This window comes from Nestor notabilis, unplaced genomic scaffold (genome assembly GCF_000696875.1).
Source record: "Nestor notabilis isolate BGI_N333 unplaced genomic scaffold, ASM69687v1 scaffold23253, whole genome shotgun sequence".
Classification (NCBI taxonomy): domain Eukaryota; kingdom Metazoa; phylum Chordata; class Aves; order Psittaciformes; family Psittacidae; genus Nestor; species Nestor notabilis.
Genome location: NW_009922686.1, coordinates 58 through 13,315, shown reverse-complemented (window position 1 = coordinate 13,315; position 13,258 = coordinate 58). Strand labels below are relative to the sequence as shown.

Below are 13,258 nucleotides of genomic sequence, written 5' to 3'. Positions count from 1 at the left end.
TTTAAGACCTAACGTAGCTACAGAAAAAAATCTGGAATTTCAGGAGAAAAAAGCTTGAAAAATTAACTTGACATCTTCATGCACATTCACTGAGATGTGGTCAGCACAGTGCAATTTTCAGGTGGATTTAATCTGCAATATATGGAAATTGCAATCACCTCATAATGCATACATATATGTAACTTAATTTTAATTATTTATTAGCCATAGAAATAATTCTTACGGCTTGATATGCAGCTGTACTACTTTCTTTTTAAATTGCTAGCCAGGCCCTTGGGGGTAAAACCCAGTAGAAGCTGCGTGCACTTCTCTGCAGCTAAGTCATGTTTTTTCCGTCAAAGTTTCTGGAGTTTTCCAAATCCTTACATCTCCAGGCTCAAGTTTTGTGGAAGACTGAGGGAATTCAAGCTGCTTATGGTCAGCACCTTCACATCTACTTAATACCTCTCTGAGCAACCCTTTGCAATGACACTCGCTTCTACTGTAAGAAAAACCACAGATGTTCTCACATGCCTATAGTAATGCTAAATCTTTCCCAAATACTATCCATAGAAAATCAAAAGCATTAAGTTATTGTCTTAATTCTTTTTTTCTAGGTCTATACTACATGAAAGACCTCCCTCTGCTTTCCTGTTCTCCAGTAACACCTTCCTCTACAGTAACAGCACCTTTCAACAGAGCACACGGCTCTGTTAACTTTAATGTCTTAGTTTTGTGACAATTAAGGAAGAGATATTCAGCAAAATAAATTAAAACTTGACACAGTGGACTGTTTGAAGTGTCTTTTAATCTTCTGGATGATTTTAAAAGTTCAGCTGGTTATTTCATTTAGAGATCAGACCAAAGCAACTCTCACCTCCCCCTCCTCTTTTTCCTCTTGTAAAATAACTGTGACAGCCTGGAGAAATATTGTCTATCTTGGTTCCAGCCACTGCCCCGAAGGTGTAAAGCTATAGATGAGCTCAATACAGCTTGTTTCATTGCTAATTTCAGAGGGCATGTAGAGCTTCTTGTTCCCCTGGCTTAACAGACAAATTGACTTTCTAATTTTAGACCAGGAGAGTTCCGCACACTCACAGACCAAAAATGCTAGTTTTCTGAACTATTTAAGCACAGATTTTTGCTACTGAAAACCAGAGCATCCGAGTGACTTAGATCTTGCCACGAAAAATGGTATTTAGAGGAATGTTGCCCCACAGGCAGGTGTTTAAACAACAATCTTTGGATTGCTTGTTCCTTGGGAGGTGACTGTTCAAAAAAGCTCTGGGTAACCTTCCCCACAGCATGCCACAGTGCAGCGGGTAATTGCCCTGGTTTTAAAGGCAGGCAGCAGGCAGCTCGTCACAGCCGATCTGCTGTCACCAGGACATCAGTGCTCACGGCTGGGCCAGGAGGTTCAGGCACACTATGGTACTGAACCAACACCCGTCCTGAACCCGCCTTGTGCCATCAGAAAGGCAGCATTCCCTTCCCTCCCCCTAACCCACTGCCCAGCTTCCCTCTCCAGCAGTGTTCTGGCAATGCTTCGTTAGCGCCCAGCATGCATCAGCTCTGCTAATGTCCCACCTCTGCAGAAAAGGTAAATACAGATAGAACCAAGCAAAGGTTCAAACACCACAATTCTGCTCTGCCCACATGTGAATGAATGGCCACATCTCTGCCTTAGTTCTTGGGAATCCCTCTCTAGCACCTTGGCTAAGAGGAAGGCTCCTAAAGAGTGGGAAGGGCAGAGCATCCATAGCTCTAGAGATACGGGCAACCTGGCCAAACACCACAGCATGAACATCCATCTGTGAAGTGCTGCAATGGTTATTACCAAACCTATAAGCAGGATTTACAGACTAATCTAACCAGCAATATAGAAAAACGAATGCATTTATTAAAACTACATTAAAAGAATGTCAGGGTGGCAAATGAAGCAATGTAATTTAGCCCTTCCTGAGTTAGCATTGCAAGGATCTTCATAATACACATACTGCTTTTTCTTTAAGTCTTCATCTAAATACTTGCTTTCTTTACTCTGCCTCAACACAATTCTTTCTTCTCCACTTTCAAAAGTTCCATTTGTTGTATTTTTTGGTATGGAAAAATAAATGCTAAATCTCTCATATGAAAGGGGGATGATAGTGACATCTTCCACCCCCGCTGGCCAGCAGATCCAGATACACAGCACTATGCTTGCCAGTAATTCATTCCCCTAAGAGTTTTCACCTGTCTGGTAATTGTGCATTCCTTTATAACTTAATTCTTCTGATGGAAGCATCTGGATTATCATTAGCAGTTCATTAGGACTTTCTCAATATGTTTACATGTAGCGATTACAATTGCAAAGTAAAATCTTTATTTGTGGTTTATCCAAGGAGCAGAAGCAGCATTTCTTTTCATAAACAAGATTAATCCCTTAAACCCCTAAACAGAAGGTATTTTACTAGGGAGTTACATAAGCATGATGAGAGTGCAAAACCAAGAAACCTAAAGAGCAAAAAACTGCTTTTACAAAACTATTGCCAGTTCCCATCATCTCAAAGGCTTGATCGGAAGGGTTGCATTTCTAGAACTGTACATTTATCCCTAAGCAGTAGAGCCAGCTAAATCCTTGATCATCTGCTGCTTAGAGCCACAGCAAAAAAGATTTAGATTCATGTCATTTATGAGAACAAAGTCTTGATTTTTTAATAAATGGTAATTTTTCATCAAGACATTGTAATTCTCCTTGAGACTCTTAAGGACTAAGTCAAGAGTTTATCTCAATAAGATAAACTAAATATAGTACACACCCACAACCCCTCTCTTCCACAGTTCTTGGTATTGAATGTGCATAAAATCAGACCTGATTCAATCTATTAGAACTGAAAAAGAATTGCAGTGTAGAAGGTATGTCTACACTGAATCCGTATGCGTACCTCTAACATAAAATAGAGATTTCAGTGAGAGTATGGGAATATATTACTTGTGGGTTTGATAGCTACAAAAATAACTAAGATCATTCAAAATTATTTGTTGCGCAGTCCTGACAATCTTGCCAAAAATGAAGCTACTCAGATATGAATTTTCATGTCAGGGGTATGTCTTGATTGAAACTTTAGGGGAAAACCAAGCTAAAATTGTAGCCATTTCAGCATGCGCAGTCGGATTTAGGAGAACAGCATTGTCTGTTCATATTAAAAGATACTTAGAATTGCAAATAAACACTTTAAAAATAAAAGAACATTGTGATGTTTCTTACGCTTTCAAGTGAGGACTTAAAATCTGGCAAGGGATGCACTGTTTGGATATTTGGATGAACTTTGCATTTTGCATCCAAGATGCAAAACTACACTTTGTTTTCGCTATAAAAACCTACCCAAATTTTTCCAAACTGTAAGTCTCACTGGGTGACAGGGTGGGGGGGACGTCTTGAAAAATACAACATATAGAGACTTGTTGGAGTCTGTCTGCCAAATTCTCCTCTGCCCATAATCCTATGGAAGAAGTACCATGTGTTCATGTAAGAAAGACTGGTTTGAATGAATATGCATGAAAGATTAATTCTAAGATGTCCTAATTTCTGCTTTGAAATTTTGAAAGCTTCTCTATTATGGATGCCGACAGAGGCATGATGTATGTACAACATATATAACACACTGTACATACACTATATTTATTAATTCTGCAGTAATCTTCATATTTTATTATTGCCTTTTGTTCTCTTGTACGCCTTTTGCTTTCCTTGCCTTCACTATTTCATGCAAAGACCTGCACGTGTCTGTAAGAAAATTAATTGCTTCAAGAATTAACAGGAAAATGCATCTCAGAGGAAACACTTCATAATCGATCTGTTTCCAGGTACAATATTTGCCACTTAGGAATAGATTAATTGGATTGAAAATTATTCAAGCTAATTATTTGCTTTCAAGTATAAATTAAATGCAAGATTCAAATAAACTGAAAATGAAGAAGTTCCACTCAGCACTTTACATTCTCATGAGCTCACAGCGATATGTTATGTATGCTACAATATGGGCCTGTTTTCTAAGAGGCTGCACCATGTCACAGTCAAGTTGGCCCATTTATCTCCACATGGCACTACTCTGTGCCACACAGACTTCCATTTCTTGGTCTCTTGGTATGACGTCTTCATCTTTAATATGGGATAAGAACATATCTGCACTTGCCAATCCTGTTATAAACCTATGGAGACTCCAGTGCATTAAGGTATAGCTGAAATGGGAATTATATAAATATCAGAAACAGATGCTTTGGGATGATTTTACAATTTATTTAGAAAGGCAGTGTAAGAAATAGAAGATGAAAGTAATACAGTCTCACTTTCGGCGGTATAAATCAAACAGCTATCCTGTTCCACAGACCCTGTGCTGAAGTTAACAAAACTTGGACTTAGGAAAGCTTCCAGTGCATCAAGACTTTAAAAAATATAGTAACTTGTTAATATTGAAAGTATTCTACAAGCATTTCAGTTAAAGCTGAGGAAAAGGCAGGCATGTGCTCTTGCTAGATACCAGAGAAAAATTTATGTCAAGAAAGGATGGAGATAGTAGTCATCTGTTCAACTAATTGCACATTTGAATATTAGCTTCAGGTGATCCCTGAAACAAAGAATAATATTAACACATTTACATAAGTGCGGGCAGTCCTTCAACTACCACCCTGACGATGAATTTCAACTACAGAGACATCACAGCCAACTGATCCCTTTGTCTTCTGTGTACCATCAACAGGAGTGCACAGCAAGTGGCAGACGGGCTCTGTATCAGCTCGATACATCTGCTAGAGCTTGTGACTGCATATGGACCAGCCTAGGCTGGGCTTGTATCAAAGGCAAAACAGCAGAGCTGCCAGTTACTCAGATTTTAAAGTGTCCCAAATATGAAGTCATATTTGTGCTTCTTGCATGGAAAAGCTCTCAGGGTTCCTGAGTAACAAATGGAAACGTACCCTGTAATGATCCCTGTACTTTTCCAAAGAATTGCACAACAAGCCAGGCTTGCTGGCTCCCTTGTTTGCCGTAGAAGATACAGCCTGGCTCCCCACTCCTACACACTCTGAAACGTAGTTTTGTCTAACATCTTACATAACATCTTTTCTATGCATTCCTATGCTCACTTTCGTATCAAGCTATCATACATAAACCACATGATTCATAAACTTACACAGTGAGGATGGATTTGAAATTGAAAGATTCAGAGGTGCAAATTGAAAGTGTATTGAACATTAAAAGAGCTCTATATAACACTAAAAATTTATACTCCAGATTACATCCTAGGTTGGAAAATGTTTGCAGAAGGAGGAGTGTGTTGGTAGAGGTGGAAGTACTGCTTGTTGTTGCAGATTGCCATGCAGAGGGAGGAATGAATCACATTACACACTCCTTCTGTGTAACCCGAAATATCCAGTGATTGCACAGACAGCTCTGCCTATGGAATCTTACACCTCAGTTTTCTGTCCTGCTGCCGATTTTTATATATGTCTGTGTGTATATATGGTGAAATCAATGATGCCCACAAAGATAAGGCATCTTACTATCCTAACAAAGCTCAATTTCTTCTACTGGCATGGAAGCCAACAGAAACTCTTCAAAAAGAGGTCTAACACTCACTACTAGTTCCTGAGAACTCTATGTGAAGTGGGAGGGAAGGCTTTTTCTGACTAGAAAAAAAAAAAGCAGCCTTTGGTACTAGTTGACTCTCAATGGACTAGCTGGCACATGAGGAGAAGACACACTTCCCATGTGACACAAGTTATTAGGGCTCGCGCGGTTACAAGGGGTCATAAAACAACCCACTGCTGACTTCCACATTGTCTTAGTGATAGCTCAGGGCTGCTTCCTGCCATGTTGCTCCATTTCATTGGATGCACATAAACTCTAATAGGTGTTGTGGTGTATTACTGTCAGTACCGCCTTAAAGTTTAGCCCACGTCCCCTCTGCACCAATATGAAGCTGGGGCAGCAGCACTTTCTTACCCCCATTAGAGGTGATTAAAAGGCCAAGAGATGACCAAGGCAAAATAATTACAGGATGAGTTATATCTGCATCATCAGTTTGTATAAACCAACCACAGATCTTTAATATTGCAATCATGGCTGGTCCATGTCATCAATAAATCCATACATTAAGACAGAAAATTACTCAAATGCCCAGTGAACTTCGGCTTTGTACTTGCAGTTGTAATTTAGTTAGGATTAGTTTTACTAGGTATATGGATGCGAAACTGTATTACACCATTCTGTTAACCTTCCGGTCCACTCTTTGCTATCTATTGACTTGTTAGCTAGATTTAATTACTTTTTTCATCCAAAACATGGGAACCCCCCATGCCTCAACAGCAACAGGCATATTTTCAGGCTCAGCTCATATTAAAAGTCATCCATTCACTTTCCAACTCTCTCAGTAATTCGTATTATTTCTTACAAAATTTCCTCCAAGAAAAAGAAAATCAACAGCACCATTAGAAATACTTTCACAAGACACACTTTTGCATTTAGTATTAGATTTTTAATAGACAGGAGATTACTCACCTACGATCTATTCTGTGATAGATAGCAAACTAGAATTGTTATTTTGAGCTTTGGGGCTACCTAAAGGTTTAAGGACTACAGTGCTAAGCACCACAAACACAGAGCAAGCATGATGATGATGAATCTTTAAGGTTCTTAGGGACAATCATTCCTCCTCAAGTTAAAATCGTGTTAATCACATTGGATTATACCAGGATAAAACGAAGGCATATCCTCTACAATGGAGGTGGCAGAAATACCCATAAAACACCTACCTATCACCTAAGGAGAAAGAGAGAAGAGAGGACAAAACCACCCCGCCGTGTCTGTGAATGATCAGCTCTCTCTGACTTCTGTCAGCAAAGTACTTAGGCTTAGACTGTTCCCTCAAATTATTTCATTCCCAGTTCTGCATGCCAAGAACGCTCAGTGAAGGGGGATTAAACTAACATTATTTATTGTTTGCAGATTTTAGTGTCAGATTACTTAATCTGAACAATGACAGTATCTTCAGAAGACTGCCTCTAGACAATTCCTTTGAGAACAGCCATGCTATTCAGTCCTGTTCGGAACTATTAAGGGGTACTTCCCTTTAACCGCTTTCCTTAAAATGGTATGCATGTAGCAATGGCGCAGTCCTGAGCATCACCAACTGCAAGCCAACAGGAGATGGTAAATGCTGTCTAACTGTACATCAGTATTTCTAAAGGATAATCTCCAAATGAGGGAATTATTATTTTATTTTTAACTCCTTCAAAAGGCAGCATCAGCAATTCAATGCTAATTGTCACTTTTCCCATTTCCAGTAACATGCTCACAAAGAAAAGAACACTGGAAAAGCCATTTTCTCTAAGGAGAACCCTAAAATTCAGCCGAGATAAAAGGGAATCTTCTTCTTCACAATGACAGCTGAATTGCCCTGTAGCATCTCCTTCATGTAAATGTCAGAGATAGAAGAGCAGAGTCCACCCTTCAGATGCCAGACGGTTATCTGCATGTCTCTGAAGTGCCTTCCTGCAAGCCTTTTGTTTTTAAATGAATGAGTCTCTTTCAAACAGGTGGAAAAGCTGGCTAATAATGCCTTTATTTAATAGTTGTTGGTTAATATTTCATCTCTTTTCTTTTGATTTGCTTCAAGATAATAACCATAAACCTTTTTTCTAGTCTATTAGCATCGAGTAGGATGATTTCAAGAGAGAGTCTGCATTTCTTGATAAATAAAATAGTTCTCTTAAAAAAATGAAAAAAAGTGGGTCAGCATGTAAAAGAATGATGCGCTGAGGCTTGGCTCACACCAATTTACTTTGCCTCAAGATCTCAAAGGGTTCTCTCTCAGAGGGCACATTTAAGTTTTAAAATGAAACGAGAAATGGAACTTTGTGACTAATTGCTTTCGAACAGTGGGATGTAAACATGACTTCTGAGATGTTTAGTACTTTCACATCACCACAACATATAAACTGTTAGAACCCAAGAGGTTTCAAACAACAAAGGAAAGTAAAAGAAAAACCCAAACGGCACAAAGTATGAAATGCTAAAGCATCCCAGGATAAATACATTTGCAGCTGATCATTACCCATATGCCTTTGAAGTATCAGCCTAACCCAGTCCTTCACCCCCTCTGCCTGTCCAGCCTTTTGATATCATAACTTGAATATATCCTACCAGAAAGCATGTATGATGTCTACAGTCTTTTTCTTGCTTTGGTATCATCACGATAAACTGAAGCTCATGGGAATCACACATGATGTGATGGGACAAAACACACTGGGAATTATTTTTGCTACATCATGCATCTTCTCTGTAATTCCATTGAGCAGAAAATTTTCTTTCCCAGCAATAATATACCTCTAGTTGCTAAAGTCATGTGAGCACAGAAACAGCAAGGGAAAAAATTAATGGTGGTCTAAACCATAAAACTATTTTTATGAAGCATTTTGATGAACACCAGCAAGAGACATAATGTAATTATTGTGGCTATTAGGCTGTTATTTATGTCAAATTTGTTGCTTTTGTTGTTTCAGAAGCATTTTAGGATTATAGCACTCTCGAGAGTCTATCAAATGTACTGGCAGATGCAACAAGTAAAAGAATGAGGCAGTAGCTCACTGCTGTTACAACAAGAAAACTAACTAGAATTGAAAGTGAGAAATATAGGGCACTAAGGATAATATAAATGTAATAAAAAGAATGCATTGTGTAGGAAAATCAAAGGCAATGCTGTCACACATTTTCCTGTCCCCTGTTATTATCTAATATTGAGTTAATTTCTTGTATTATAAAAGCATTAAGAAAATTAAGCATTAAAATATGGCATCATAAAAAATGAGACACAAAGGAACAATGAGGGATACAGCCCAGAAAATACTGTCATTGTCTCTTACTGTGTTAATATTATCACAGAGTGATTCAGTCACTCATAGTTCAAAATGAAAATAAGTTTCTCTACAAAAAGCAGGTCCAACATCTGGTTTCAGGCAGCATAAGCTGGTAACTCCTTCAGTGTTATTAGAACTATAACTCAAAAGTGCAAGCGGAAAAGTATCAAAAGAAATACTATCCTGGTAACATTTCCAACAATAAGCACAGGGAAAAGGAAATTGCTGAGCAAAGCTTATCCATGACATAGTTCAAATACATCTGGAGATGAGGTAGTAAACGATTACATCCAGACATTAAGGTTCTACCCAGAGACAGCCAAGTTTTGTCTAGAATTACTTCACACTTGCTTGGATCAATGGCCTCATTCCTGCCACAAGCACAGAGAACAGTAATGTATTCTTCAATGGAATAACAAACTTTTGTACACAAAAATATAAACATGAATAAAGTATTTCAAGAGGATCGTGACACCCATTAGTATCATACCAGAACAGATCCAGTATATCTGCATCTTTAGCCACCTCAGTAATTTTCCAAACCCAGCCCACCTGAGTCCAGACCAACAGGAAACACAAGAGAACAGATAGGATCCCAGATCAAACACTTTTGGCTGTTCTCAATCATCGCTAGCGCAGCAGAGATGCTCAGTTTCAGGTACAGTGAGAAAAAGCACCAAACCAACAAAACATTCAGAAAATGCAGGACTCCTTTAATCTCACGTTTCCAGTGTATTGACCTCATTACATGAGGAATTAAGAAAAATATCAGCCAACATCCAGAGGGAGTAAGTGGCACATATCAGGATGTATCTCCCTGATTCACTGTTTAGTGTTTCCCAAGTCACATTTCTGAGCCCGAGCCTCTGGTTAATTTCCATCACAGCATTTTCTGTTTGGTTTTTTTGGTCATCTGCATGAAAACAGCGGGATGGAAGATAGATGCTTCACAGAGAAGCAGCGCTGTACAGATGCTACCAGAAGTAAGCCCATCTAATGATCTCATGGGTCAGTATTGAGAGTGTTACAAAATGATTATTGCCTGAGAATGAAATCAGAAAAATTGGGGAGAACTTTATAATTGCTTCACCATTAATCTGGAACACTGTTGCAAGCCCATAATAAGCAAGGCACTGAGAACTTCAGATCATATTTGACAGATGGGCTTAATTAGTTATTCTCACACAGACTCATAATATTTGCTGTTAATATTCATTCTAAAACACCCTGCTGTCTGTGATAATATTTGTATAGTAATCCTGTTACAATAAGCTTGCGGTGCCAAAACCTCTCCAATCAAAATGACGGATATATTTCAAACTCCTATAGAGAAATGCTCAGGCAGCTTGGTTGACTTTGTCACTTGCACAAGTGCCTCCTTAATCCATGAAATTACACCTGTCACAGTAAGTTACCTTTATTAACACTATTTTCTGATCCATGTAAAACTATCAGAAGCACGAAGGTATGGAATCTTTAGTTAATTAACATTGCAACCTTTGCATTCACGTGATCAGACCCCTTGATTTTTAGGAGTAATTACACAATATGCAAACAAGGTTTGTCAAGTTCCTAACTGAACTATGGAAGCAAACAATTTAGTAAGAGACATCAATATTTAGCTGTTATTCCTTGTGCAATACAACAAACATCTAGATAGGGAAAAAGAAGTTTTCACCAAAACACTGAGCACACTCCCCTTCCCCATATAATGCTTCATCTTCTTAAAATGAATAGCAAACCAGATGCGACTAAATTTAATGAGGAAAACAACATACTGAATAATACATTAAAAATATTTATATTTGTTTGCAAACAATGAGGAAGAAGTTCTTGAAAGCCAGAAAACCACAAATCTCAACTGGGAACTCAGATGGAATAAGTCAAACCAGAAGTTACACATATACCTTGTCTTTGTTTGATTTTCTTTCCAGTAATACCTTATATGAATATATATTTCTTTGAATAAAAACAAAGCAATGTTCATACTCAGCACATGAAAGTACACAAAATCCACACATACTGCATGACAGGTGACATCATAATTTACTCTTTCATGTGCAAGGAGCCATTTGGAAGATTTGCCACTGAAAGCTGAATACTGAAGGGAAATAAGTTGCCAAACTTCAATTCACCCATGAGGCTGCATTGTATTTTCCTGATGAGGAAGGGAAAAATCGGGCAAATGCACTGCATAGACCCAACAAGATAAAGTGTGATGGAAAACTCATTGTTGAAATAATCTTTGGGTTTGATCCAATGCCCATTTCAGTAAATGAAAATACTCACACTGTCTTCAAATAGCTTTGAACTGGGATTTTAAAGAATCTGTCTGACAGATTGTGCTAGACAGTAGGAAGCTCTGACCTTGGCATTGCTTCTTTGACCAATAAAATTCAGTCAAGTATGTGACAATATATGGCTTAGATGAGAAAATTCAGGATATTATAGCAGAGAAATAGTGTAGAATCTGAGTAATAAAAAGGAAAAAGTGATTTATGTCATGATTATGAAGGGAAATGCTTCCCTTCCTCCTTTTTCCATATACCCAGATTACAAAGACATGAAACTTCCTAGTTATTAGGTTCAGAGGGTATTTGTCTAAAAATTCTAAACCACATAATAAATCCCCAAAGCCTCTAAGATTTTGTCAAATTTCAGAAGTAAATCACAGCACAAAACTCCATGTTATATACAAGTTTTCCAACAGCAATGCCAAACAATACATAGGCAATCAGTCAGAACCTTATAAATATCCACTTGACATGCAGTTCCAGAAACAATAAAAGAAAGAAGCAACAAATGATATAGAAATGTATTCATTAAAGCAATCAGTTGTGATTGGAGAAGGAACATCCACCTGCCAGATAAGGGCTGTTTAAGACAAGTCAGTGTCCTATCTATGCTGCTGCACAATGGAAATGGAAAATCTATTCCTATCTGCAGATTACATGTTCATATCAAACTCATCAAAAAAATGTGGGTTTGATTCTTGGAGTACATTTTAGTTTCCTCTAAATTAGAAAAAAGAGACAAAATTCCCCAAGCAAAACAAAACAAAACCCAATTCTGTAATTCTGTAACCCCCCAAAATCCCAAGCAAGAACTACCAAAAAAACCCCAACAACCAAATAAAAAACCCCACCAAAACCAGCCCTATGATTACCTCTTGCTATAATGCAAATAATTTGAAGAGTTTAAACTAATCACAACCAAATTTTAAGATAGGAAACACTCTGTGAAAACAATTATTTTCTGCTAGTTATAACTTCCTTTGACTATTAGGGTGGAATAACATTTTTTTGTGAAGTGTATGTGGTAGAATTAGCAATGCACTCCAAGATACAGACACAGCTTTTCCGAAAGCATTTTTGGTGTGCATTATAATAAAACTTATTAAAATCATGGTAAAATGCTCTGAAAAGGAAAAACAGCTGTAAGGTTGTGAAAACAGAGGCTGCTGTGACCTACCTGTTTTCAGAGGCAGCAGATTTCCTCTGGCAAACAATAACAGCTGGTGCATATTTCCCGGTATAATCCACGCTCTCTCTGATGTCCCACAAGTATGGGCTGCTGGCTCTTACACTGAAAACGTTCACACCTTTCTTCACCTTTGCCCTAGGAGGAACAAGAGGATATTTCACCAATTAGATACAGAATGTCAGCTCGATCTGTTACTTATTTCATCATTATTTTCTCATTACTGCCCCACAGAAAACGCTACCACTCATTAGAGTTCAACAGTGTTACAAGGAAAAGACATGAGAGAATTAATTAAGAATTCCATATTTTGAAGAAATGTTATCAAGATAGAAATCTTACTGAACTACAGTAATTACAGCTTTAGTCATAGCTAAATTAGGGAGTACATTGGCTCTGGAGCACGCTCCTCACTCCTGTGCTTCCATTATCCACACTGTGCACACCAGTGGACAAGTTACGGCTCTCCCTTAACTAGAAGTTATTGTGTTGGAGAGGGAAGTACCATTTTTATCACAAAAGTCAGGTTGTTGCTGGGGCTTAAATCTGGAGTGAGGAGTCATTGCTAGGTCTCGCATTACAAGCAAAATCTACCTTTTCTTCTCCCCCTCCCCGGATTACTTGAAGATGACATTTCCTATCTTTGCTCCATCTTTCATCATCTGAGTCCACATCATCTTCATTTTCTTTTAATACTGCTGGGTTTAACTGTTCTATCAGCCCTGATCCTAAAAATACGCAGAAATAGTCTGGGTTTTTTCCAAAAGTGACTGGTTTCCTCAGAAGTCTATTTCTATGGATGAGGTTAAACAACAGGAAAAGCTGTGTGACAAAATGTTACAGTCATGACAACTGAACTGGCTCCAATTCAGAAGTATTTTCCGGTTCTCTTGTATTAGCATAG

The 13,258-nt window shown here is 38.2% G+C and overlaps 1 protein-coding gene across 1 annotated transcript in view; it reads right to left on the bottom strand.

Moving 5' to 3' along the window:
• Nucleotides 1-12,492, bottom strand: part of TMEM132D (transmembrane protein 132D) — a gene marked incomplete at its 5' end in the record, with an annotated part of 138,486 nt that extends 125,994 nt beyond the window's left edge. Inside the window, one exon of the mRNA XM_010011759.1 lies at nucleotides 12,346-12,492. Within this exon, the coding sequence (XP_010010061.1) occupies nucleotides 12,346-12,492 (147 nt within the window). The remainder of the gene's footprint in view (nucleotides 1-12,345) is intronic.
• Between the last annotated feature and the right edge of the window lie 766 nt (nucleotides 12,493-13,258).